The sequence below is a fragment of the Uncinocarpus reesii genome, genomic scaffold (genome assembly GCF_000003515.1).
Source record: "Uncinocarpus reesii 1704 scaffold_4 genomic scaffold, whole genome shotgun sequence".
NCBI lineage: Eukaryota > Fungi > Ascomycota > Eurotiomycetes > Onygenales > Onygenaceae > Uncinocarpus > Uncinocarpus reesii.
Window position 1 is genome coordinate 1,379,598 of NW_003052497.1, and position 26,778 is coordinate 1,406,375.

At 49.2% G+C, this 26,778-nt stretch overlaps 9 protein-coding genes across 9 annotated transcripts; 3 read left to right on the forward strand and 6 right to left on the reverse strand.

The window, feature by feature from the left end:
• Nucleotides 1–671: 671 nt before the first annotated feature.
• UREG_06586 (uncharacterized protein) lies at nucleotides 672–1,994 on the forward strand (the record flags this gene model as incomplete). Its single annotated transcript, XM_002583573.1, has 1 exon — nucleotides 672–1,994. The coding sequence occupies one exon, from the start codon at nucleotides 672–674 to the stop codon at nucleotides 1,992–1,994; it is 1,323 nt and encodes a 440-aa protein (XP_002583619.1).
• A 581-nt stretch (nucleotides 1,995–2,575) lies between these two features.
• UREG_06587 (uncharacterized protein) lies at nucleotides 2,576–2,911 on the forward strand (the record flags this gene model as incomplete). The annotated part of the gene is made up of 1 exon (XM_002583574.1): nucleotides 2,576–2,911. The coding sequence occupies one exon, from the start codon at nucleotides 2,576–2,578 to the stop codon at nucleotides 2,909–2,911; it is 336 nt and encodes a 111-aa protein (XP_002583620.1).
• Nucleotides 2,912–3,517: 606 nt separating this feature from the next.
• Nucleotides 3,518–4,992, forward strand: UREG_06588 (uncharacterized protein; the record flags this gene model as incomplete). The annotated part of the gene is made up of 2 exons (XM_002583575.1): nucleotides 3,518–4,650; nucleotides 4,875–4,992. The coding sequence occupies 2 exons, from the start codon at nucleotides 3,518–3,520 to the stop codon at nucleotides 4,990–4,992; spliced, it is 1,251 nt and encodes a 416-aa protein (XP_002583621.1).
• Nucleotides 4,993–5,691: 699 nt separating this feature from the next.
• Nucleotides 5,692–6,666, reverse strand: UREG_06589 (60S ribosomal protein L15; the record flags this gene model as incomplete). Its single annotated transcript, XM_002583576.1, has 4 exons — nucleotides 5,692–5,832; nucleotides 5,907–6,133; nucleotides 6,206–6,362; nucleotides 6,580–6,666. The coding sequence occupies 4 exons, from the start codon at nucleotides 6,664–6,666 to the stop codon at nucleotides 5,692–5,694; spliced, it is 612 nt and encodes a 203-aa protein (XP_002583622.1).
• Nucleotides 6,667–9,569: 2,903 nt separating this feature from the next.
• UREG_06590 (uncharacterized protein) lies at nucleotides 9,570–12,292 on the reverse strand (the record flags this gene model as incomplete). Its single annotated transcript, XM_002583577.1, has 2 exons — nucleotides 9,570–10,128; nucleotides 10,188–12,292. 2 exons carry the CDS (start codon nucleotides 12,290–12,292, stop codon nucleotides 9,570–9,572), a joined length of 2,664 nt encoding a protein of 887 aa, XP_002583623.1.
• A 5,134-nt stretch (nucleotides 12,293–17,426) lies between these two features.
• On the reverse strand, nucleotides 17,427–18,782 carry UREG_06591 (uncharacterized protein; the record flags this gene model as incomplete). Its single annotated transcript, XM_002583578.1, has 5 exons — nucleotides 17,427–17,531; nucleotides 17,572–17,625; nucleotides 18,105–18,362; nucleotides 18,461–18,649; nucleotides 18,711–18,782. The coding sequence occupies 5 exons, from the start codon at nucleotides 18,780–18,782 to the stop codon at nucleotides 17,427–17,429; spliced, it is 678 nt and encodes a 225-aa protein (XP_002583624.1).
• Nucleotides 18,783–19,905: 1,123 nt separating this feature from the next.
• UREG_06592 (HIRA-interacting protein 5) lies at nucleotides 19,906–21,043 on the reverse strand (the record flags this gene model as incomplete). Its single annotated transcript, XM_002583579.1, has 3 exons — nucleotides 19,906–20,064; nucleotides 20,145–20,687; nucleotides 20,795–21,043. 3 exons carry the CDS (start codon nucleotides 21,041–21,043, stop codon nucleotides 19,906–19,908), a joined length of 951 nt encoding a protein of 316 aa, XP_002583625.1.
• An 843-nt stretch (nucleotides 21,044–21,886) lies between these two features.
• Nucleotides 21,887–23,210, reverse strand: UREG_06593 (uncharacterized protein; the record flags this gene model as incomplete). Its single annotated transcript, XM_002583580.1, has 3 exons — nucleotides 21,887–21,904; nucleotides 21,970–22,389; nucleotides 22,617–23,210. 3 exons carry the CDS (start codon nucleotides 23,208–23,210, stop codon nucleotides 21,887–21,889), a joined length of 1,032 nt encoding a protein of 343 aa, XP_002583626.1.
• A 1,224-nt stretch (nucleotides 23,211–24,434) lies between these two features.
• Nucleotides 24,435–25,279, reverse strand: UREG_06594 (uncharacterized protein; the record flags this gene model as incomplete). Its single annotated transcript, XM_002583581.1, has 2 exons — nucleotides 24,435–24,715; nucleotides 24,955–25,279. 2 exons carry the CDS (start codon nucleotides 25,277–25,279, stop codon nucleotides 24,435–24,437), a joined length of 606 nt encoding a protein of 201 aa, XP_002583627.1.
• Nucleotides 25,280–26,778: the final 1,499 nt, after the last annotated feature.

The following is a 26,778-nucleotide window of genomic DNA, read 5'->3' on the forward strand; positions in this document are numbered from 1 at the left end:
CTACCGTATATTTTTCCTGACGTTTTCCTCTAATGGGTTTTTACGAGGATTTCCGGTACCTGTTAATGTTCCTTGCAGTGTTGGGAGATCCTAGATCTGCTCTATTAGTTATACCCAAGTGTTGTCGCAAGCATGGTTTTTAAGAAAAATGTTGCAGCACTGTGGTAAATAATTCTAGTTTATATTGTTCTATTTATTCGAATTAGATGCTTGAGATTCTGGCTCACCATTCTTAGCCATTGCTCTTGGGTAAAATAACTACAACGGGGCCTTGGTTGACGCAGATTCAATTCAAGTCCAAGTTGCGTTTCGCCATTCAAACCCTTTAGTAGATTCCCACAGCTGTATAATCAAAAAGCAGCCCTTCAGTAGTACCTTGTTCGAAGTTTGCCAGAGAATACAACGCGGGCGTCAAGAGTTGTTGATCAATGCAGTCGTACTGGGTCTAGTTAGTTGACGAGGTCGCTTCAGGCACGTGTTCGCTCAACCACGGTCCATCACCACAAGAACCTCGACGTTGACTCGTCTTCAATTGGAACAGACAAGCTTCCCGCCACAAGTTCTGCTTTTGTCCCTTTACATTTGTGTGTTGATATGCGTTGAGTGACTGCCTAGATATCCGTGTTGTCCACGCCATTCAAAGTGAGGAGGAATAGGCTGATTCTTTGAAGATGCCTTTAACCGTCCTGAGCAACCGTGATGTACGGTCCCTCCTCCTTTCACTGACAGGAGACGAAGTACGGGAATTGCGAGCCAATCTTGCAGAAGCACTAAGGGAGTACTCGTCGGGGAATCAAAATTCTGGATGCTTCTCGGAGTACCAGCCAAAGAGTACAACGATATCGAAAAGAAATGGATTGACCACAATGTTCTTGCCCGCAAGTACGGAATCGAGCCTTGGATTCAAGATAATGACTGTGGCGGATGCTCCGAGTAAACCTGGACCTCAGCGGCGATTATCGGCCTCGGAAGCTTCAATAGCACTACCCGCAACGCTGGATTCCAAAAGCACCCTTGATTCTATGGCATCAAAACTCAGCCGGACAGCGCTTGCGCCCGCTGCCACACGGCTTTCACAGTCGCGTGCGGCGAGTCCACGACCTGCACCAGCGGCAGACCAAGAAACCAATGTCACTTCTCCCTCGGGAAGTCTAACTCTACTCGATCCGACAGGATCACCCTTTGGCATCGTCAACGCCCAAGAATTGACTGCGTTTCGCACGGCGTTAACCTCCATGATGCTCCTCTACCGGCGTGAGAAGATCAGCACGATCACTGTTTTCGGCGCAGGCCGCCAAGCATACTGGCACATCCGGCTTGCTCTCCTGCTACGATGCAAGGACATCAAACGGGTGAACATCATAAATCGCTCTTTTGAACGAGCTACAGGACTACTTCGAAAGTTCTACGCCGCGGACCACGTGGAATGGCGGCAGAACGTCAAGTTTTCGGCGTTCAGCCGGGATTTTGTGGAATATGACCGACTACTGCGGGAATGTGTGGTAAAGGCGGATGTTATATTTTGTTGCACGCCGTCGCCCGATCCACTCTTTCCTGCAGACATCCTGACCGACTCGGATGGGCGCCGCAAGGGCCGGTTTATCAGTGCTATTGGGTCCTATCGGCCTAATATGACGGAGTTGGACCCGGATCTGATCAAGCATGCTATAAAGTCTCATACTCACCACAAGCACCCGCCTTATGGGGGCGTCATCGTTGTGGATACCCTTGAGGCGAGTCTGCATAATGCCGGAGAAGTTGTCATGGCGGGATTGAAACCACGCCAATTGGTCGAAGTTGGGGAATTACTTATGGTGAAAGATGCAACCGAAAAGCAGGGAGATCCACCCGACAAGAGTCTTGTTGACTGGCTTCAAAGGGGCAATGTTATCTACAAGTGCGCTGGGCTAGGGTTGATGGATTTAGTTGTTGGCGGCGATATCATTAAACTCGCGAAAGAAAGACATATTGGGACAACAATATCGGAGTTTTAGGCGACGGCAATTAAATGTTATGATCCAGTTGCATTAACTATAGGGCTAAGGACACCGGTCAGCGCCAATAAGAATAAGCTGGGAGCCTCAACACCTGTCGCGCCTCGAAATTATGATGGACGGGGCCAAAATTCAACAACGGGTTTCTAGCACCGGGAGTGCAAGCTCTCAAGTCCCCACGATGCGGTTACTTCGGAAGGGAACATCAGCAACCATACACAACAGGGGCGTCTGGTCCGGTAAGAGTAGCTCTGCTCGAATTCGATACAACCCATCCTCTATTGTCTCGTCGACCAGCATGTTTTCGGCAATCAACTCTGCCCACCCCGGAGCCATAAACTTGCGGATCAAAAAGTTTTCCCGAATGTATATCCATGGGACATCACTAAGACGGTAGTCGTACCGGCCATGCTGCCCGGAGTGGTTGGACCAAATCGTAAAAGATAACCTGACCACGTCGAGACCTCGGATGTGGGGAGCCCAGCCAGTGAGATAGATGAAATGTTGCAAGGAGCTATTGGAAAGATCAATGTTAGCTTCATGGCGAGAACGTCAGTCCTCGAAACTAGGACGTTGACAGCATGGAGTACAGGCAAGGAAAGGGGTACTGTTTACGGCTTTGGAGGATTCGGAAGGACAAAGAATTCTTTGACGCGAAACAGCTGGCTCTCCGACCCGGAACCGCAATAGAATGCTGGGTTGTTTCCCGGAACCTTTTCCAAACGATCCAGACGCTCCAGGGCCGAGTTATCCTCGAACACAGCTTGGTGACGGCTGTCCGCACCAACCCAGACCCGCAACCACGGGGCTACAAAAGCAGCAAAGAAAAGGCAGAGTGCTCGAAGATCCATCCTGTTGGCGCAGTTCATGGATATCAAAACACCGGAAAGCGACAATCGCGACTCTTCGCCGCGTGATTTCCACTTCCCGCCGAGGATTACATAAGGCGGCCTTCGGGCATGACGTCAGGGTGTTATCGTCTGATCCCGCTCCGACGAAATTTTTCCTTCCGCTCGGAGGAGATCAAGGATAGAAAACATAGATTTCGCTCACGGCATTGTTACAGCAGTGCAGCTTCTAAACACCCAAGAATCATTGAGCTCTTTTGACACTCTGTGCTGATGCCCACTGAACCGATTCACCTTCCTAACGGCTATGTCTTCACCGTCGTCCCCGTTTTTGGGGGCATGACGTTCAAGAACAACGACATTAATGTCAGTCACTCCGTCCTACCGCCAGGATGGAATATAGTCATCAACACGGAGAGGACTTCTCCCCCGGACGAACATTGCCGGCCCTCATCCCCCATGCGCTCCCCTTTTTCCGGTGCCTCTTCCTCCCCCCGTTCGTCGTCCGCCTCCAGGGTCCATAGCCCTTCTAGAGATAGCAAGCGCTCTTCTCGAGGCAATGCGTACCGTTTCACGAAGCCAACCGTAGATCGCGATACCTTTTTTATTTCCTCCATATTTCTCCCTCCTAGCGCCGACTTTAAACCGCCAACCTCCCCCACCCGCCAGATCGCGATGATGCTTTGGGCCACTCTTTGGTGGTATTTTCATTTACCGGAGCCGAATCGACATCTCTACACGCCTGAATCTGCGTTGACACCCGAGGCTGGGCGCCCGAAGGGGGATTGGCGCGTGTACATCAAGCAGGAGGGCGTTTTGAAAGGTCGCAATCTGATGCAAAAGCTGGAGCGTATGGGCCTGGTGACGAGTGAAGATTCGTCTGTCGGTCTTGATCCTGCCGACCCCGAAACGCAAAATACTTGGGGAGAGGTGTTTGTGAGCCGTCGCACCTTTTGGCAGTTGGATCCACGCATTTTCCTGTTCACTTTACAACCCGTCTCCATTCCGAACTCGCTGGACTCACCGCGCATGTCTCGACCGACTTCTCCCTCCAGAGATGGCCCAACTTCTTCTCCTAGTTCTGCAACTGTCGCACTTTACCCCGAGGGTCCTGCTTTCAGCCGTGGCCCATTCGACTCTTCGAGTCACCTGCCTACCTATTTCCCACCAGCTCCTCCGACCTATACTGTCACAAACGGAGTACGTCACCCCAAGCGTCCGAGGCCGCCTAGACAAGGCGAAACATTCTATGTCCGATACATCCGAAGCGTGGGACAAACCCTCTCTTTCCGAGTCCCAGTCCTTCGAGCGAAAGAGTCCGTAATGCTAAGAGATTTGAATATCGGCCGTCGCAAATCCGCGAGCACCACTTCTCTTTTCGCAGATTTGGGGTCATCGGGCTGCCGGACTCCCAAAACTGAGAACGAATCGGACCTTGATATTTTGCATAGATGGATGAACGACCCCCGGATTAATGCTGCCTGGGGCGTAGCGGGACCACGTTCGACCCAAGAGGGTTTCCTACGCAAACAGCTTACCTCCTGTTTCTCCTTTCCCGCACTTGGTTGCTGGGATGGAAAACCCTTTGGATACTTTGAGATCTACTGGATCAAAGAGGCTAATATCGCAAAATTGGTTCCCTCTCCGGTAGGCAATTGGGATCGCGGATTCCACTGCTTGATTGGCGAAGAGGAATACCGGAGTTCTCATCGAGTGCAAGTGTGGCTTACTGCGCTGGTACATTTCTGCTGGCTTGCGGATAACAGGACGGAAAACGTGATTTTAGAGCCAAGAGTCGACAATGAGAAGTAAGAATTGCCCCTTTAAGTAAAACCCTTTGCGACCCTTAGACTCTTCCTTGTCTACCATATCGTGCCCTCATACTCCCCCTTATCATGACCTCCTACCCTTGCCTCCAATGCCTCCCTATTCTTCTCACTATTCTCCTCGTATCCATCCACTTTTACGGCCTTCTGCCTCAATCCCTTTCTACCCCGGACAATTCCACCCCGCTAACACACAATCAATATAGGTTAATTTCCAGCCTTCGTGCAGCAGGCTTCTACAAAGAAGGCGAAGTGAGCTTCCCACATAAACAAGCTGCGGTGATGAAGATAAACCGCGATAATTGGGAAGCTCCGGTGATATGATCCAAAGACAATCCACCAGCTTCCGGTAATTGACCTTTCTAACCCACGCTCAACAATCTTCCGTGAGGTTTCTATTCAACTTCACACTTCTTTCTTTTTTCCGAACTCCCCCCGTCATCTGTTTATATCTCTCCTCTCACCTACCACTAATCGAGTAAATACATCCATTCTGCCTTCTCGGGATTTGACATCTAAAAGCAGGTTGTTTTTTACGAAGCGACGAGTTTCTTTCCCCTTTCTGCCTATGTTTACTTTTCCATATGGGAACTTTGGAGTCTAAAAACTGGGCATGTCTTGACATTTAGAATTTTGTTTCTACATATATATTGCATTTGGTTTCTGTCGCAATCAGCATGATCGTTGTCAATGTGAATATTTCTTCCCTTTGCTGTATAAAAGACACATGTCCGAATCCAGAAAAAGGTATCACTTTACTGAAACTAAAAGCCAAAGTCTTTAAAACAGCTAAAGTTGAAATTCATTCATTACAATATCATCATATCAGCAAAGAAGATCATTATCTTTATCATTCTCTGCTATCTTATTTAGATTCCATATCAAACCCACGCACATGTAATGGGGCGACCAGGCAGCCGATAACTTTTTCCCAGCAAGCGGAAAATTTGAAAAAAAGTCGCATACACGCCCATAAAACCCCACTCCACCAAAGTAACGAAATACAAAAGTAAGACGTTACGTTTATCTGTATCTCCAGAGGCTGAGGGTGTTGTGTCGCTTCCAGGTCTTCCGTCTGCCGGCGGTGGTCTTGTTGTAGCGATGTCCCTTGTTGAGACCACGGGATTTCTTGCCAGTTGCAGTGAGACCACGGCATTCGCGGTGCTAGAGATTTATAATTAGTCTTCAATTTGTTTTTTTTTTTTTTTTCGCATGATGCATAGCATTTCCAGTCGTACCTTGTGCACTGGCTTGACGATCCAGTTGATGCGAGGATCACGGCGGATAGCCTTGTGTTGAGGATCGATGAGGATAACTTCATAGTACTTGTAGGTAGAATCCTGGTTGATCCAGTAGGAATTGAGGACACGGAGGTTACCGCAGCGCTTGCCAACACGTTCTTCAGCGGTAGACTTGAGGGATCGCTGGTACTTGAGCTGGTTGACACCGTGATTGGTGGGTTTTCCTGAATAGAGTGAAATTTAGAATCGATGTCCAACTCGAGCAAGTCACTTGCTGAAAAGCTCTGATAGCTTACCATAGGTAGCGCCCTTGGGAACTGGTCGCTTGCGTCCACCACGTCTCACACGCACACGGTAAATAACGTAGCCCTGCTTGGCTTTGTATCCGAGACGGCGAGCCTTGTCGGGACGAGAAGGACGGGAAGCACGATGGATCACATTGAGTTGACGGAGCTATATTATTGCACTCTCAGCAAAGTTCAACGAGTGTATAGCAAGACACACCGAGAGACAAGGGGAAAACCAAGGGGTTTTCTCCATTCTTCTCTTCGTGTGTGCCACACAGCAATTTGTGTTTTGAATTTTCGAAGGGAAAGAGGCGGCCCGGCTCAGAAAAAGAAGATCTCTCTCTTTTTTCGCTCTCGGAGTCGCGGTTGGGAATTTATCTCACCTCCCAGCATCGGACGCGCAACAAGAAGCGCATCACATCGGATTGCTTCTTGCGCTGAAGCTCTTCAACATATTTAAGAGCACCCATCTGTACGGTTCCAATTCAAGTGTCAGCAAGCTTAACTAACGCCCGGATTTTCAGTGTCAACAAGAATCTCGATGCTAATTGCAGGATCTCACCTTGTCGTCGTGAATTCGTCGTCCGTGGTTGTCGTTGTACTTCGAGGTCTCCAGCCGAAGAAATCTGTGGGAACGAAATTCGGCCTAAGCGAGTTGCAGCCCGGGCTTGGCGAGACCATGCCACGTGACTATTTTACACCTGCTTAGTAATAATCGCTATCAGACAGCACCTCTTATTCTTGCTCAATTCAAATCTACGAGAAATAGCAGTGTTCACTAAACTACTACTTCGTACTTCACTCTAACACGTTCTTCTCTTTTTACTTTTATTATCTTCCGGCAATGCCCTCAGCAGCGCCTTTAATCCCTTCTCAAGTCGATGCGCCACGTTCCCCCACCCGCAAATCTCCTTCTCCCCGTCATTCCCATCTTCACTGTTTTGCTCTTTGCCCATCTCAAGCATAGCTTTCAGATTTTGATCGTCCTCAAAGGCTCCTTTTCTCTTCCTGGGGTTTAGTCTCCAGCTATTGATTCCACCACCCCGAGCCTTATCGTAGGTGATCAACTTCTCAATTTCCGCAATAGAAGCTTCACGCCCGGCTGTAATAAGCCGCTGTGCTTCTGCATAATCATGTTTCCATTCTTCCAGAATGTCAGGAAGCGGTTTGATGTTGCCAATATAGTCGTTGAGCTCATCGCATGAATCGAGCAGAGCGTGCGAACGTTCAAGGAGCGCTTTAGTTGCGGAATGCAGAGGGTGGTTCTCAAAAGACACATCTGCTTGCATTTTCATGTTCTCTCCTTTTATAGGAGTGTCCTGCGTTGTGCTTTCCGTTGTGGACAGTGGTCCCAGTGCTGATGTAAAAAGCTCGGTGAATCGGGCGCGAAACTGCTCTGATTCGGCCTGCCTTTTTTTTCAAACTGTTGAGCCTAGTCGTTTATCAAGCAACATGACGACATACAGTTTAGCCTGTTCCGCATCCAGCATTTGCAGCAACCGCTTCTCCTCGTCCCGGACCTTTTTCTCAAATTCTTTCGCAAAATTATCTTTCCTTTCCGCACGACCCATAGCAGCCTGTAGTGCACTCAAGGCCAACCTAAAAATAACTCGTTAGTCACGCCTTGATATTTACCCGCTGCTTTGTTTCTCCTGGCGATTACATACTTTGCTTCTTCCAGCCCTTCGATACTCTCCTGCGAAGCCTCACAGCTTTCAGGGACGACATCGTCAATGTCATCCTCGCCAGCCACATCAGACGCCGTAACCCGACGTGAAGCCGCACCACTAGCTCTCGACCTTTTAGCTAGTGAGCTTCCCGCCTTGCTCCGTTTCCCTGCTCTCATGCTCAGCTCTGCACGGCTTGAGATGTGTTAACTGCTTACCACCTTGCTTAGTACGGTGCATCGCGTCAATAGGGAAAGCCTGTGTCTAGTCTTTAGGGACGTCTTTTGAACGTCGTTACAGGTCGAATCCAGTGGGGGAGATGGGTGGGAGTTGTACAAATCGGGAAAGCCATCTGGATCATGTGATTTAAGTACATCCATATTTCTAGACTCAATAGAAAGAAAATGCAGTTTATGTATACCGATACTACCTGAAAAAAACACTTGCGTGACTAAAACGATAATATATCAATTTGAAGCGGGCTGGGAGAAGAGGAATAGTCATAAGGATGCAGGAAAGCCAGTTTTCAAAGACGACAGACCATAAAGAGAAAAATTCGGAGGCCTAGGCAGCAAGTACAAATTCCGGAAAGGACCGCGGCACCGTGATTTCAGAGGGTCAACTCCCTATGATGTTGGCCAGCATTCGGCAGGAATGGAAAAGAACGAGTGTGCTAAGTCGGTGGGAGCGAAGAAAAGGGGCTTGCTTCCGAAGTCAATTCCAATAAACCATCGGCATCAGCATTAGCATCCGCAGATGGTAAAGGAAAAGGTAGGTATACAGGAATAATAATATAGTTACACGCAAAAGAGATTAAAAACCAGAGTATTAAGGAAAGCAAGCGCATCGACGACCCTCGAAAGCATTATCCAGTTCCGATACTAAAAATGAGGCGATTTCCTGGCTGCCGTAGAATCCATGTCCAGTGCGAGCAAATTGATATATCAAAGAAATCTCCTGGCTGTATCACAAAAATAAAAGAAAGTCCAGTTCCATCGCCAATAGTGCATCTCAATTTGCCCATTATCCATTTTCGAAGCCGTTTATCCTTAGTTTTGTTCCAAATTCAAGGGATTTCCCGGCGAGTGTGAGTGTTTTCATAGGAGAACGCGAATCAAGGTAAGGGGTAAAAAATCCAATTTAGATTACAGAAGATAGAAGCAGCGATTTGTATCTGCAGTCCATCTGCTGGGCGTCGATATTTTCCTTTTCCTTTCCAATCCATAAACGGACAGCTTTGAAAGGTAACGCGACGAGAGAAATCATGGTTAAAACGAGGGTTTGTACCACAACGCAATTGAAGTATAAGGTCGAGTGCTGTGATGGAAATTGTCGAAAAGAGGTAAATGTCAATCCGTTAGTCGTGAGCCGGGGGGTTAAATCTATCGAGTTCCGCGGGCGATGGAAAGTCAAGAAAGCCGTTTAAAAATATCCGTATCCTAAGCTCCTTGCACGCCAGCCTGTTGCCAAGTGTATGTCTAGTTTCACCTGTATGTCGAGAATCGATATAAACGCGATGGCATGGTACAAACGCGCAATAAAATGATACCGTAAAACATAAGAAAACCAGCAAGTGCAAAACGCGTAAATAGATGAAAGAAAGGCGGACGATCACCAGTAATAGTCGGTCCATTTTGAATCAAAAAAATTATTTTGAAACGAGATAGTTATTCGAGGCATTTCATTTCATGATCGCTCATTTGCGACTACGAGCCGAGTGAAAGGCCTTGGAATCGGTTCATCCATTCTTCCTGGCCAGGATAGCCACTGCGAACGCCCGTTGCGCCGAAGCCTGTCGCGTTCGGGTCGGAAGTGCCGTAATTGGTTTGGTAGGAGCCGAAGGGATCCGCTTGATGCTGCAGACCAGGTGTATAACTGCTATATCCAGCTTCAGGCTGTCTGGCACCTCCAAGTGATTGGTACGGATCTAGGTAAGGAGAACGGACGCCGGCTTGAGTGGACATATCTCTATTCAGCGGCTCTGCGAAGATTCCTGGAGACAGCCCTTGATTGATTCCGGTTCCATATTGCTTATAATCATGCTGGCGACGGCGATCACTATGCGGATCTTGACTTAGACTCAAAGAGGACGAGGGCCCAAGAGCACCGGGGGGCTGCAAGCCCGCCGTCGGCGTGACAAATGACGCAGGATTGATCGCAGACATCCAAATCCTAGTCTTGTAAATTTTGAATAAATCCGTGACCAGCGAATTAAAATTGATATATGTATCAGCGAAATAATAGAAGGTAAGCTTTTTCCAATCCCTAGTTAAAGCAAGTTAGCAAGATTGTAACGGGCAGTCAAGAACATCGGGACCTCGTACATTTGAAATTCAGCATCAAGAATTTCCATATTCAATCTATGCTCGACAACTTTCTGCTGGCAAACGCGTTTGGCCTTGGCTTCATTCCCTTCCTTATCACGTAGTGTTTGGATTTCATGATTCTGTGCAAGTCGCTTAATCAACTTTGGTTTTATATCCGCTCCTTGGGCTTCTTGTCCGGTGTGTGGGCTTTGCGGACCCATACCACCGACTGCGCTTCCACTTAATCCTGAAGGGCCATTAGGGTTCACTGCATGGGGGGTTCCCGACTGGTTCTGGCGTGAAAACAGCATCAACCACTTGTAGTGCTCCTCTGCAAAACGGTCTTTCAGTTCCCGTGCCTTTTGCCAGCTCACGTTGGCCTGAGCAACTGTACCGAGGTCGGTCCCGCGGTCGGCTTCGACAATAACGAGGTCACCAGGTTTAACTTGCAATCCAGTATCCTCCTGAATATAAAAGACATCCGCCCTGCAACATTTGAACGTAACGACAAATAGCTGCTGGTTTTGATGCGGTTGGGCCAGGGCTGCATGTTGGCGACCATAGGCGTTGGGCATAACATAAGCTTGATGCAAAGCAGTGGAAATTCCTGATGTAGCAGGTTCAGTTGCACGGGTTGAAATATCATGTCCTGAAAAGTAGGAAGCTGCAAATTGACGAGCACGTAAACCTTCCAGTTCCTTTGCACGTTCGGCAAGGGACTGATTGTTACGAGACTTGAGATACTCACGGTTATCTCCAGATGGGGCATTCATACCAGCCTCCGCATAAGTTCCAGTGCCATCATCTTGTTTCTGGAAAGCTGCACCGACAAGTGGTTGAGACTCTGCGGCGCCGGAAAACGATGAGGCTTGTCTAGTGGGGACGTCAGCGAAAGAGTGGCGACGACTCTGCGGAACGTCGTTAACACCGCCAAAACCCAGAGAGCTTTGCCATTGTGCTCGCTTGATATTGTCCAAGGAAGCAAAATTAGGGAACTGCTTTTCCAAATTAGCGGAATGCAAACTGAATCGCCTCCTCGCGTTACTACGCGTAGTATTGTATCCGGGAAATTCGCCTAGCTCGTCGGTGTCTTCGACCGCCAAATCGGACTCCTCCGGGACGCTTCCATGGATGGGATGTAATTTATGACCCTGAGCAATAGAATATCCACTGTTAGCCGACGTAGACGAAAGAGTTCGATCCCGAAGTCGTGCGCTTTCAGGCTGGTTTGACGCAGCTTGGCGCAAGAGTGTATTCTCTAAAGTCAGTTGCTCGATAGTACGTGCCTGATTAGAAGACCAATTGCTATTGCCTTCAGAATCATTCGGGCTAATATCATCTTCGTCTTCTCGAACGCGCCCCAAGTCTCCAAGCATACTAGGGCGGGAGGAGCGACGCTGGACAGAGTATTGGGCACTGTTTCTGCTCCGAGCACCGGATACTGGTGCAGCAGCTTTGACTGGCATTACGTTCGTAGTCTCCGGGTCGAGTTGTCCAACTGAATACGATTGAGACCGGTAGGTTTTAGGAGTCGGGTGTAGAGGGATTGCGAACGGTATAGTTGCTTCTGTAGCGGAGCGTGCGGTCGGGCTGATCACATCGTCCGCAGGACCGAAGCTTGAAGTGGGCGGGTGCATAGAGGTGGGAGACTGGAGGACTTCACTCAATCTCGACGGTGGTTCTTTCCGATTCTCAGTATTCCAAATCCCAGTGCCCCATGGAAACGATCCATTGCCTGAAGAACCCCAGTTGATTGAACTGGTTAATCCTGGGCTTGTCGCAGATGCCCATGTAACTTGGTCGGCTGCCGGTGTCGTGGGATTGGAATTCACGGGTGAAAACGAGCTTGAAGCGGTCAAGGATGCCTTTCGCGGCAATGAGCTGGGGATTTCGTTCAACCATGAGGTGCGTCTCGCAGGTTTTGGAACAGGAGTGGGCTGTGACTGGTTGCGTCCGTGATGATCGTTTTCATCTTCGGAGGAGGCAAGTGCCTCTGAATCAGGCGTGGAACGACGAGCACCCTGACGGTTCTTCTCCAGTAGTATCGAAGCATTGTTATTATTATGTGAAGCCGGAGAATACATAGGGTGCGGAGGTTTGGTCGCCCTACTAGACGCGGCCATCTTGAAGGGTGAAAATCAACGGCACACGACGGTCTGAAGAAGGGAGAAACACCATCCACTGGAAATAATGATGGGGAAGAACGGGTTCAGCAACGACTCTCCGGCCTAGACTAGAAATGAAGATTCGTCTCAGACCTAATACGTTAGTCAGGCTGTACGATTCACCCAAGGTCCAGATAAGATAGCTTTGGTTGAAGTAGAATGGGTGTCCAAATATTATGGTATGGTGTCATGTGTTGATAGGACAGACGCGGCTTCGCGGTTCCTGTCAACGGATAAATGGTGAGCAAGCGTAAAGGTCATGACAGATTTGGGTTGATAAAGTAAGGTGACGCGACATAAGAGCGGTGGAATGATACAGTACATACCCAATGCTGGCAGCCGATGCGAGAGTTTGAAACCGTGAACTTGACAGGGTTTGAGCGCGAGAGACTGGCCCAAACAATATCACCATATGCCACTGGCGAGATCTGTGCAACCAGAGTGACTGAGCAGAAACTGAGGTGAAATATGCGACGAAAAGAGTTGTGAAAAGAAGCGACGAAAGGGGATGTGACGAAAAAAGATACGACGAAAAGAGCTGCAATAAAAGATAAAGCGAGGTAATGATAAATAGTAGAGAGGTGAGAAAATGAGAATCTAAAAGAGAAACAATGTTAGCTCACTTGCTCAAGATATAAAAGTTGAGTTTGAGTGAAAAGAAAGGAGGGAGTGAAAGTAAAGTATGTGAGAAAGGGAGAGAGGAGTCAATAGTAGTGAATTTATTGGAGACGCAAAAGACAGTCCGCATCCGGTGAAACAGGATGTTGTGGATAGCTACCGTGCATAAACAACAACGGGACGACACAAGCACGGCCAAACTGCTGGTCAATGCTTTTGGCAATATGGTAATAAAAGGGCCACTTTTGAATAACTGAGGGGTTTGTTCCAGAGATGTCCGATAAGCAAGCAGCCAGTCAATCTCAACAGAGCCACCCAATGACAGGAGATCAGGCTGACAATCATGAATCTGTAGCCATGCGTTTCTCAAGTTTGTCAAAAGAAATCCGGGTGTCCGTCGCGCCGCTGCACAGACATCTGTTTTATCATATTCGCCCAGGATCCCAATTGAGAACAGACAATCTCCAGAAGAGAGGATGAAGCGCGCACCGGTTAGACAGATGTCAACTGAATTCTGACTCCGGTTTGGCCAAATGATGTGTGAGGGGCTTGACGGGGCAGAAATAGGAATCCGAGTATCCAACGAAATAACGGCCTTACCTTATGCCACTCTAAAACGATGCAAGGGCTGGCGGGTATTGGTGAACGAACAGCCGTCTCTAGCTGCAACGCGACGAGTCTGAAGATCAGCAGATCATGTCAGTTCAGCAGCCAATGTAGGTACAGCAAAGGCCTGTTGGGCAACGGGGGATCCCACCTGTCTAGCTATGTAGTCTTATCTGAACAATCTTTCCTCTCTGATGTTCCCCAACGCCACCAAGCGCTCAAAGCCGATCGGGAACAGGAGTCTTCGCGTTCAGAGTAAATCCACGGAGCCAAAAACGCTCAGTTTCAAAACGCGCGACGTCTAGGGCGCTCGCAGGCCACTGAAGCGGCGCGCAAGGAAAAAAAGGTAGGTTGTTCAAAGGAGGAAAATGAGCCTCGAGCTCGAATAGGACCACGGCAATATCGTACACAAGCTGGGTGGATGAAGGCGGGATGGCGACCGTCAAGGGGCGGGCATCAAGGAACGTACGGGGAGGCGAAGCGTGAAGATGAAGGGAGCGTGTTCTCCGCGATGAGGGTTGCGTCGAGGCGAAAGAGAAATAAGATGCTGCGATGACGAAGATCAAAGGTGCAGGAGACGAACTCTCCAGAGCATCAGCAAGGCCCATGCGCCGTCTCTAACCATTTAGCGCATGTCAACCGAACCAGAGTCCAGGTCAATCGGCCGTGTGTTGATCAATGGAACGATGGGGGAGGGGGCAATTCACCTGCGAACGGGTGGGTGGCGGAGAGGGAACTAGAGTTGGGATTCTGATCTGGGGACAAGATCCAAAACAACCGCCTCAGCGAACACAAAGTCGACGACGTATGAAAAGTAAGTTGTGGCTCTAACTTTGCGGAGAAAGGACACGAGCGCTTTGGAACTCTGTTCGAGAGGCCTTCTGGGACCGTTTGGAGCCTATCCACAGACGCAGCGGACTTAACTAGGCGATTTGCAGCTAGGGTTTCCGTTGTTCTAGGCGAGATGGCAAAAACCAAAAAAGGACGAGGAGCAAAACAGCAGAAACGAGCAGGTAAATCTAGTAACTATAGGAATCAGAGGGCAGAGTGCAATCGATGGTTATAACTATTGCCATGAGCCCCCTCTGAAGTGGATTCCACACCGGCATGCAAGATAAAAAGACATGCAACGCCAAAGACCCTCTCCGTGGTCTCGAACACTTCCCTGCGCTTCCTGGCGGGATACGTTCGGGCTGATTTGGTAACCAGAAGTGTGCTCGCTGGATACGGAACTAATAACTATTACTAGCCGACTCGCCTCTGACAATACTCCTGGAGCTTCGTCTGCGATTGAACTACCCGCGTCGCTGCTCCATGGCCAGCAGGGTGAGAGGGAGATTGATGCGGAGTGGGAGTGAAACAGATATGAGGACCGAGGGCAGCGATCACCAGCAGGAGGACTGCATGAACCATGTCGTCCCATCCTGCACTCACTGGTGGTACATACATACATTCAATACTCTGCTGCCGTTGATGGAGTCTCTAACAAGCAGCTATATTAGAAGAATATGATCACTAGTTAGTTACCTGGCTTGACCGCCTGGATAATAGAACGATAGGTATAGCAGCACTAGAGTCCTACCAATGGCAATCATCCAGCAGGGAAGCCGTTAAGTATCCGGTATTCGCACAGAGCTAGTTAAGCAAATATTTTGGTGTATATGTGAGATCTCTCCATCTTGATCCTTGGTTCAGCAGGAAACCCGTCATCAGCATCTCATACCCTTTCTCCATGTGAGGAGCAATCGTCTTTTCCACAGAGGCTTCGGTGGTTTATTAGCTGCAGTGGGCTTTGACAAGGAATCCTCAGTATGATCCTGGTTGCTGCATGGAAGCGACAATTTCCAGAACGTGCTCCTCATCGCCTGCTCGACCCTCAAGACTCTCAAGTGGGAATTCTCATAAGCTGCTGTGGAGACCACTCTGTCTCCTCCCAATCAGCATGCCGTCCAGCGTCGTGATACGAGAGATATCCATGGATTCCAGTGCAAGGACAAGCCCCTCTTTGAACTGACGGAAGCCAACCCTCACCCCACACAGCAGATTGATCCGCCTGGGAGCCGAGTCCGAACAGCCCAGAATTCGTCGGAGCATCGGTCTTGGTATCGCATGCCAACCATATCCTGGGAAAGCCAGCGCTGCCAGGAAAGGTGTAGGGGCCTGTGTATTGGTTGGACAAAGCAGCAACAGAGTTTCGTCGCAAATCAATCTTCCTTCACTGGCTGATTGAATCGACAAGCTCGGTCATCATCGACCCCAGGACCATGGATGGGTCGGAGCCTGGTCGAAGCTTCAGAGCGAACTAGAACTCATCCTGTTGCTTCTCTCTCAAGGGTCACCACCACCACCGAAAAAAAAAGGCACATGGCGACCAAGACGGTTGGAAGATGCAACAGATGCCGCTTGCCGCCGAACACCGTTACCTACCTATTACAATCATCGATCTTGATCCGTTGGTTACCATCCCGTCGCTTGCCTGTATGTCCAGAGCGATAGCAGGCTGAGCCACACCACAAGGTCGTATTGTTCCAAAGTCCAAGAGGACAGTCGAGTTGAGCATGCTGATCTTTCACTCTCTGCAGATCCTTCATGTTTGATAGTTTTCGATGTTGTTTGTCTGTTGGTCTAATTGTACGGCCCCAAGGGCAACCCCCATGACTCAAAGTAATACATGGTTAACGACCGATGCCTAGGACAGCCCTTGTGAAATAGGAGAGCTTTTCACCAGCCACCAAGCTTGCAGTCTCGCCCCTTGGCCTGGAAAGAGGCGCCCAGGTACTCCGTACTTGCTCCCAACAAGAGAACGATGCACGTTATTAAGACAAGGATTAAAAAACACTCAAACCTGAGACCGCTCTTGTGTGCCACCAGACGGCAGAGAGTAACCGGCGATACGGGAGATCAATCTGCTTCGTGAGGTAAATGCAAGCAAACAAGCATTAGCCCGGCATGCAGTGATGAATCAGTCAATCGTGAAGCACGTCATGTGCGTAAAGCTCAACTCTCGAGTCATCAACATCAAGGGAGGAAAAGAGGCTGCAGTAACTAGTTTAGTTACTCTGTACATTTCTTATGTTGTCCATCCATTACATGCGTCCGCCCTCAAGAATCGGCGTAAGTTTCCAACGCTCGAGCTACACTGCATTCTTCGCCTTCTGCGCCCTGATCCCTTTCAGGGGCCAATTTGGGGACTGAGGGTTCAAAATTTCCCAGCATCTGACTTCACTCTGCCCATGGATCTTTTGGTTACACCAAGCCCTACGAGTGACAGGTACGAATCATCTGATCATGCCCTTTCTATCCTTCTTTTTTTTTTTTCTTGCGCAATCTGGCCTCTGCATAATAGCCGTACGTACTCTGTACATACAGAAAACAGGAGACCTTCCGTTGGGTTTGCAACAAGTAGCTGCCCACCTCAGGCGAAGAGCTTTGAAAAACAAAGGCCCTTTTCCACCATGAATCTCGAGGACAACAGGGGTCATGAGATATGCATGCTCGTAACATTCACGGGCCTCAAGAGCAGAGCAAATTGCGAGATTTATTTTACTCTTCTTCCTCCCAGAAAAGGCATTCCCGTTTTCTTTCCCATGCACACTTAGATTCCGAAATAGTTCCGGCCTGGGTGATGTGGAGAATCGTTTCCCGTGTTTTTCTCAATCACATGAGGACTTGAGCCGTGCATACATGATGTCTTCTCCTCCCTCAACCTTGCATATTTTTCATTCCTTGGGAGTATGTGTGGCTGAGATTAGAGCAGAGAAACATGTGAGGGAAAAAAAAGGATGGGCTATCCTACGATCTGGACCAGATACAGCCAGCCAACCCCGATGAAAAAGACATATCATGAAGTGTTATTATACAGAGTATTTTATGGATTTTCTGCAAACGACGTCGAGGACAAAGAACTGGGGGTGGCGTATGGAGGCTTATAGCGGCCAATCAGCCAAAAATCCTTGCCGCCTTTCTCACTGTGCTAAACTAGTTGATAACAGATTCTACACTAGAAATCTCACAATCGAGTAGTCAAAGCTTAGCTTGCTACTCATAGCATTTGCCATATAGATTTCCTAGATAAGGAACAGAACTCGGGGCATGAAAACTCATAGAATAGAGAGCGCTTCAGGAACCACGTAATTGCACTCAGAGCAATGCCATGCCAATGCCCTTCTCTCTTCAGCAGAGAGTCTCTATCAAGATCTCCTTTCCAGTGTTTTGATCCGCTCTGCTGTCAACCGTTCACCTCACTCTAATTCACAGAGTCTCAAACGAGCTTTTCCGCGAAATTCTCACAGCATTTATCCGCGTTTCCTGGAGCTTCGCCATCCGCGCTCAGTATATGAACTGCACTTCCACAAGATCTATATCGCGGCCATACTAGCCCCAGTAGGCACCAAAATGCACCTCTATGCCGCAAACTAGGAGTCATCTTCCTGTGTGTTTGTACTTCTCCATTGAACAGACCCACTCAGCTCACTGAACTAGGCCCGAATCTCTCCTTGGCCAGTCTGTTAAATTCTCAGAGTTCCGAATGGCCCTCCAGACGTACCACGCAAGGTCCCCAACGCGGAGCTGGGTCTATTCGCCGCTCATATCGATCACGGCAGATATTCAGGTCCCTAAAAGCGTGATAGTGGTCGATTTCCCTAGCTTCGGGTTCAGGGACAAAGGGAACAGTAATCTGCTCCTCATGTTGCTCGTCCTGGGAACCAAGTCGGCAGGATCTTTGGAGTTGGCTTTCGGAGAGCTGGAACAACAGGTCGGGGTGCGGAGGAGGGATATATGCTCCGTGGCACTGAAGGAAATCCTGCTTAGCCATGTACAGAATCAGCAACCCCACGTATGGGTGCTACTCGCGTTCAACTACTGTCAAACGCAGTGTTGGAGAGCTGCGTCCGCACTTACCCGTCTTGCCCCTTCTTCACGTCCTCGATCAAATACTACAACACCGCCAAATATGTGTGTTTCTGCCCAATAGCCGACCACATCTGGAAAACCACGCGGGTAACGAGCAGGTGTAGCGTATTTCGGATTCAGCTTTAGATTATCGAGCATCTCCAGGGAACCACAGAATTGCTGAGATAGGATTCGTGCCTGTTATGATGGTTCAGGTCGGGAAAGCAAATCAAACCGATGGGTTATGGTGAGCTCGTACGTTCGCATTTGTGGGAAGGCCATCAATAACCGGCGCCAGAACATCCTTTGCAGCATCACTGCGCATAACCATGGACAGTATGTTTATGACAAAAAGTCGATCTCTCCTGATCAATGTCTGCGATGGTGATCATGGTGGGAGGGAACGCAACAGCCAAATAAAAGATAAGTCGAGCAGGCAGTCTTTATCCTTGGATTCTTTGTCCAGGATTGAGATGATTGGAATCATGACAACCCCAAGAGAATTTCAAAGACAGACTCATTCTCATAAATATTTGAGATGAACCACAAGAATACATTGTTTACCTACTCATGAGTAAAGAGTTAGTGACAGTAAATATAATAGGGCAGGTCAAATCTCACTCACAATATGTGTACAAATCTGTGAGAGAATAAAGAATGAAATCTAATCCCATAGTTAACCCAGCAAAGAAATCTACAATATGTTTTACTCAATGCTAGACTCTTGTTCGGTTGAGACCCAAGAGAGTCTGTCAACCATTCAATCAAGACTAATCATTTGATCAAAGCTGGTTGGTATTTGATATGTTTGCGATATAGTTATCTGAGGAGCTAGATCTAATGAGCATTGTGATTGGTAACAGAGAGCTACTCCGTTAACTCCTGCGTAGATGTCAGTAATAGGATATAGTTATAAACTTCAACCATGAACTTGGCGAAAATCTTCAGTGGCAATTGTTTGCACAGGCCTCATAGTGGCCCTGGGAAGCTTAAACTCCCACGATGATTGAACGATGCTCCCGACAACCGACCCCATGGATGCAGAACCCTCCGGTAATTAGAAATGAGACTGAGCACCAGCTGGGGGGAACAATGAATCTTAAGCTTTTCACTTGTTCAGCTCGCTTCTGGGCCGTCTTTTCCCTGGCGCGCAGCATTCTATTGGAGGCGTTCGCGCCGCAGATGTAATCGATTTGGTGGTGGAGAGCTGAATCATAAAGGCTAAGAAGCCTTTTTGGTCTTTTGTTAGCTTTGACTCGATCGGGCTGTCGCATAGCGTGCTGCAAAAAGAAAAATATTGGAGCATGAAGTTCTATCCATGACGATGAGAGAGAAGCCACTACTGGGCACATAATATGGTATCATACATGTCTAAACCACCATTGGACTCAGATCCGAGGGAAAACATAAAGAGCAAATGAGCAAGAAATGCCAGAAACGTTAAAGATCTAACGTCACGCATCGACGGTGTCAAGACTCCCCTTGCCAATGGTCGATGGAGCGGCATCTGGGCCCTTTTGCTGCCGTAACTTCTCTTCAAACCTTTCGAATTCCTTCATAGCAACCTCCTCCTCTTGGTCAAGGACTTGCGTGACACTTGTCACTTCCTCAATCTGAACCACACCCCAACCGAATCAGTAAACCGCCAAATCCAAGCGGGTAAAGGAAACAAAACCAGGGACGGGAAACTCACATAATGCATCAACATCGACTCAATCCCATTCTTTAACGTCACCGTACTCGAATCACACGTCCTACACGCCCCTCTCAACTTCAACATCACATTTCCATCCTTAAACCCTCTAAACTCAATATCCCCACCGTCCTCCTGAATCGCCGGTCGGATCCTCGTCTCCAGTAACTCCTGTATCATCCCAACAATCTCCTCATCCTCCTCCGCATATTCCGGCGCCTCTTCCGCGCTGCCCTCCTGCCCAGGCTCGGCACCATCCTTGGCCGCTACGGTGTTGACTAATTGCTCGCCAGAAGTCACAGCCTCGGTGATCAGGCTGAATACTTCAGGTTTGATGTGAGCCCAACTGGCATCGCCGGCTTTGGTTATGGTTATGAAATCCGGTCCGTAAAAGACGGACGAGACGCCGTCGACGTTGAAGAGTTTGGCGGCGAGCGGAGATGGATGGGGCGGAGCGAGGGTGGAGCGCGGGGAGAGATACTCGAGGAACGGGGTTGGGAAGTCTTTCGGAAGCACAGTGAAGTTAGGGATGAATTTAAGAGCCTGTATCACCGTTGTTCCCGTTAGTTGATTGTTCGCCACAAGTATAATTCGTTATTCGTGAATATCCCGATTGGGAGTTCACCTGCAGTAGCCAGAAAGAAACTCACATCGGCATTCGGAGTCGTCTCCGTCTGGATGAAAATCGTCCTACTGCTCGCAGGTATATTTGTCGGAACCTGCGTCGCCGTAGGTTGGTGCTGCCTCAACAATGTCGGCCTGTACCGTGACCGCGAGGACGTTATCGCCGGAACTCTGGCGGCTGGAGTGAACAAGCTCCTCGAACTCGATACCATCCATCTCGGATGCGGTCGTGTGACTGCCCTGCAGAAAGAGCGGGATGCCGTCCGTGTAGCCATGATTGCAACGCTTTGCGATATCGACCGTAAGGAAGACAAGCTGTGGTTTCTCCTTTGGCGGAAAGAATCACCAGCGGAAACTTTTGCGGTGAATTCTGACGTAATATTGATAATCAAAATGGATCAACTCCTCGGAGCTAGTTTAGCCGACACCGTCCCGGCTAGACTTGCCGGCTGGAATTGACCGGATGCTTGGCATATTGTTCGGGCTCAAAACAAAACTGGCTGTGATGAAGGACGGGAAGAGTTGAAACAGAATCTTACTATTGATGAGAAATGACCGATGAACTATAACGAGCCAGGAGGCTACATAAACATGTCAATCCGCCTCTTTGCTGGCAATCAAAAAGCTCAAAAGTTGCAACCATACCACCCGCGCAGCAAAACGGAAACGCACCACCCGAAAACACAGAGTGAAGAGAAGGCACAGGGGCAGTTTATTCTCTCAAACGCCTAATCGCCTAATATTTTTTAAAAACTGGGCCTTAGTCAATGGGGGTATATTAAAACAGAACAAGCCTTAAAGAGCAAAGTCAGAAACTCCGAAGGGCTGGTGAATTAGAAAGTCATTATTTTCAAAAACAGATACACCAGCACAATACGGAGACATTGGACAGGTGAGGGTATTTTCTTGCGGTATCCTCCGAGAAAGTCGGGTTGAGGAAGAGATAGAAACGACGAGAGAGGTGAGGAGAAGGGGTAACCATATCCAAATCTATGACCATAGAATAGTATATATCAACATATCATCGTTAAAATCGTGATCCTTGATAGCATCAATTTCGTCGCCATCCAAAACGTTTATGCGCGTGATCTCGCCCTCCGCCTACAACGGCGGAGGGTTCAACCTGCAAGCTTCGACTGTAAAGCTCCTGGTGCAAATTAGCTCCCATCCAGCTCCCTCTTCAATGGAACAAGATACTCACTTCGTCATCCCCTTCGAATCTCGCCCCCAACACCAGGCGCCGAACTATTTCGTTGATGTGAAACGACGGGAACGGCGTCCTTTGGCTTTGCTGGATTCCGAGGATTACATCACCCATTATTTCGAACTTGCGCCAGTTAATGCGATCGCCAACAAACGTTTTGTTCCCTTCTTCCGCTGATACCAGGTCTCGAAGGTGGAGCGGCAGGAAGGGTATCCGTTCCCCAAAGGAGTTTTCCCAAGCAAGTCGATAAGCGAAGTGGCTCTTCTGGGTACCCATCAAAATCACCAAACTCATAAATTGCTTCTGAACATTGTGCGAAACCAGTTCTCGGGTTTGGGCCAGTCGGAAGATAGGGGTTCCGTTCAGCCCTGCAATGATAGCGCCGAGGGAATTATAATTAAACAATTGGCGTAATTTCTAGAAGACAGCAGAGCGGTCAGCCAATGATCAACAAACCCGACAGTGTTACCGACCCAAGAGATATTCATAAATTTTTCTAATGCCTGTGCCCTATGCTTGGCTTTATCGCGAAGCAATACCATGCTCGCAGCAAAATATGCAAGGTGATTAAAATGCTTTATCATCCGATTCACGTTTTCTAAATGACTAGCCGGTTTGTCCTTGTCCTCAGAAGCTGTGCTCACGTGGCGAATAAGCTCCCGGGGTCTAAATGCGGTGTACATCACCCAGTCAATCCGGGTAAGTTCTCGAGCAAAGTCTTCGTCCGGTATCTCCATAAAAATGCGCCATTGTGTTTTTCCTAGGTTATGGCGCGGTATTATCTCAAGACGCTGTGCTTCTCGCTGTGCTGTTTCTATATTCAATAGTGTTTTAAACGATTGGCTGGATATGCTTCCCGATCTATTCAGAGTGGACGCCGTTGATATGTTTGAATATTGAGATTCGTGATCGACAATTTCTTCGTTTAGGTCTAAAGCAGTCATTGCCGGGACATTGTCGTCAGTACTTTGTATGATGGAAGTGGCGGGAGAGCTCTGGGCAGAAGTATCCAAGAATGTTTCCACGTTTTCAGACTCGGCTTTATCCTCCTTGACGGCCCAGGACGCATCATCATCTTCGACAAATTTCTCAAGCGATGAGCTCATCTCCTTCGCCGCAAACGCAAAGACTATGTTTTTCTCCAGGTGGGAAATAAATTCCGTAAGCTGTTTTCGGGGCATCGCGCTTGCAAAATCTCCGGGGTATTCAGCCACCCATTGCGCCAGGACGTTGAGCATCATTAACTGGTCTGCATGGCGCCTTAGTCGCGGCACGTCGCTGTTTTCCAACTGTTCGAACCGTCCGACGATGGACGACAAAAGCTGGGTGGGCGTCGCAAACTTTCGGTACAGGCAAAAGAATATCGCGGGAAACTTCGCATCCTGCTTGGTTAACGGCATGGACACCAGGCGATCAACGAGCTCATCGAAGGTAAAACCGGGATCCTCCGTCCTTTCTTTCGACGTCCTCGGGCTTGACGGACTAGGCAGTTGGTGCGGCGAGTCCTCCGTTTCATCTTCCATATCCAGGAACGAATTGAAGGCGTCAGAACCGGCGCTATGCCTCCACTGTGTACGGAGCCGTTGGTGTGCAAAGTTGCCGGGCGACGACTCTTCAGGCACTGGATCAACCGTCAATGAAGACCCACGGTTCATCCGATTTCCAGGAGGCGTCCGTGGCGGAACAGGCTGGGAGTTACTCCGTCCATATCTTGCACCGTGCACATTGAGCGCCAGGTTTGAATCGATTGCGGAGTCGCGATGGACTCCTTCGCTGGGATAAGGATCGGCGGGGTTGAGAGTAGTGCCTTTGGGCGTTTCAGAATGAGCTCGAGTATGCTGGCGGCTCGGATAGAGGTGCTGGCGTGAGGGAATATTTCCGGCAGAAGCTCGTTTCGGGGGGGACCTCTGCTTTTCACAAGCTACATCTGCAGAAATAACGGCCGAGATTAGCGGGTAGATAAGATTGAGCCGCGATACTCAGTGTTCTGTTCAAAACAGAGAGAAAAGAGAAAAAGCCGAAACATAGATGTCCAATCGCAGCCAAATCGAAGCTAGATATCAGACATTAAAATTCGAGGCCTCCGTTCAACAAGGATCAGTTGGAACGCATGCAATAATCGGGTAGTGGTAAGATGTGAACGGTGCAGATTGAGTGGATGGGCATGCGGGTGGAGAACGGCAAAACCACGATGTACTAGCGTGATGGGAGCAGGGGACCAACTGATTAACGGATGGCCATCCTCCGCACCGAATCGCTAGCCGGCAATCCCAGGGGAGGTGGAAATTAGTCCAGCTTGTGTAATTAAACCGGATGGAAAGAGAAAGGGGAGAAACGACATTAAAACAGGTACTATAGGCGTCGCAAGGGAGAGAATGCAACATAAGCGGGCAGGGCCGCCAATCTGAGATGTTGACTCCCGGCCAGGTCGCCAGTCGGCCCTGTCCAGATGCACGACAAATTCAGGTGGAGACCAACGCACGACAGAAGTTGTTGTCCAGCACCCGATGATAGGTGAAAATATCCTTACCAGAGGTTTGCACGATGATCGCCCGGAGCACGATAGAAATGCATTTCTTGTAAGAATCTGAAACACGGACAGACGTCTGTAATGCCTCAGTTCCCGCGAGGATTCGATTCGCCTGTTCGAGCACCGCCGGGTCATGTTGGGAGGAGCGTCGCGGAGTGTCGCATTTACAAGCCACGACAAGAAACGGTATATTACCTGTCGTCTGCAGTGCACCTATATATCAAGGATCTGAGTATCAGCCTTTTGTTATGCATGCAATCCTGTAAATAGGCCTGGGCAAACTTTTTCTCGTCCAAAATTCCCATAGGAAGTTAGAAAAAGCAGGGTTTGGCTTTTCTGATCCTGAGCAGCACGAGAATATCTTGCTCCACACTGGCGGCTAACCGGGTTGCGTTGCAGAAAACAAAAAGCAGGGCGGAGGACTTCTTCTTCTTCTTCTTCTCGCGACTTACTGAGGAGTTGGGCCAGCTGCGTAAGGGTGTGAGGATCGGCGGAGTCGAACAGCGCGAGAACCCCATCAATGGGAGGCAGCGCCTGCTCTCCCAGAGACCGCGGCCATGTAATCCTCCCGTGCTTATCGACAGTGATTTTATGGATGCCAATCTCCAGCAGTCGAACCAGGTAGATCGTTCCGTCGAGCGACATCTTCTTAACCGACGAGCGAGCGATCGGGGTCTGCTTCAGGTCCAACGCATATTTTACAAGCGTAGATTTCCCTACTCCGTGTGCCCCGACAACAGCCATGTTCACCTGCGGCAGCCGGTGCTGTGACGGCATGCTGGCCTACAGATCGGAAACCAAAGAGACGAAAAAACAAGTCAACCCCGGTGAATCGAGAAACGGAACGTGGGCCATTGAATCGCGGCGGGGACGGAGATTGAAGGGGAGAACACGGAACTCGCACGTACCACACATGAGGTTTCGTTTGGGGTCTGCCCTGGAGCGTCCTGACCGGAGGACAAGGGATCGCGTTCATCAATTGCAGCAATTGTCGCATCCGGCTGCTTCGACGCGCGATAATGGGGGATTTCGCCGGCGGGAGCAGAGTATGTGCGACTTTGTAGGGAGGGACGCTGAGGCGGAGGCACGGGTTGGTTTTTGACCACGTCTCCCACCGACCGGTTCCTGAGATGCTGGGGCGACATTTTTCTCGAGCGAAGCGGGCAAACGGGCAGTTCGTGTCGAGAGGCAGGGCTAGTACGGAGGCGCGACAACGCGGACGGGGACGGGGTATGACGTTTGCATTCTGCGGTAGGGCCCTGCTGTTCGCTCAGTGCATGGTAATTGTACGTCAATTGCTAACGCAGACAGTGTTGGGATCGAATTGCGGCGAGAAAATAGACTTGTCTTCGGGTTTCAGCGTGAGATGTCGTCCTTAAAGAACGAAGCCACAGCAGGATGAAACGGCGAACTAGCGGATTGCACTTGGACGCCAACAACGTCAAAATGTGGGTGAAGGCTGCGATAGCTCACAAGCTTGTTACATCATGGGTTCCGGTCGACTTGGAGGCCAGAGAGCTACGGAGGCCTGCGTGCTGACGGCTACAGTGCTGCAACTGAGCAGTGGGATTGCGCGATGAGCAAATGCAGTCTTTGATCGATGCTGCTCCCAACCCGCAGCTTGACTCTTGAGATGGACGCTTTCAGATGGGTTCAGGTGATGAGGAGGTTTGCTACCACATGAAACGAGCAAGCGAGGTGCCAGAGAGAACAGAGTGCGCATCGAACGAACTCTCTCTGACAGGCTAATGTCGCCTCGCTGTTCCAGACCTCAACCAGCGTCCATCCTCTTCCTCTTCACTTGCTGAAAAGCGAAAACGGAGTGTCTGTACTATCAGCGGCGCTCTGGCATGTCTTCGCCCATCTGTTCCTCGAGTGCCTAAGAAAGCCAGGGCCAATTGTTAAACCGACCGTCTGCATTAGATCTCCAGAATCGTCAATATTGAAATAACTGGAAGGGAAGATCTCGGGGCTGAGATAGATCTATGACGAGATAATCGGGTCTCAAATTTGATCTACTCTGCCTATGAGACCGATTCCAAATCAATTCTTGCTGGCCCCCATAACTACTCCGTAGACCTAACTAAGCTTCATGGCTCCGCACAAGACGCTGCGTTGCTCAAATGCTGTACAACTCACTGTCTTCCGAGTAGCATTTTCAGACGCAAACGATAAGTTCGCGATTATGATGTATCCCTTTCCCAAGGACCACGCCTTGAGATTGTGCGCTATTGAATTGATTGCGCCAAAGTCCAGGGAAAAGTATTCGAGTCATG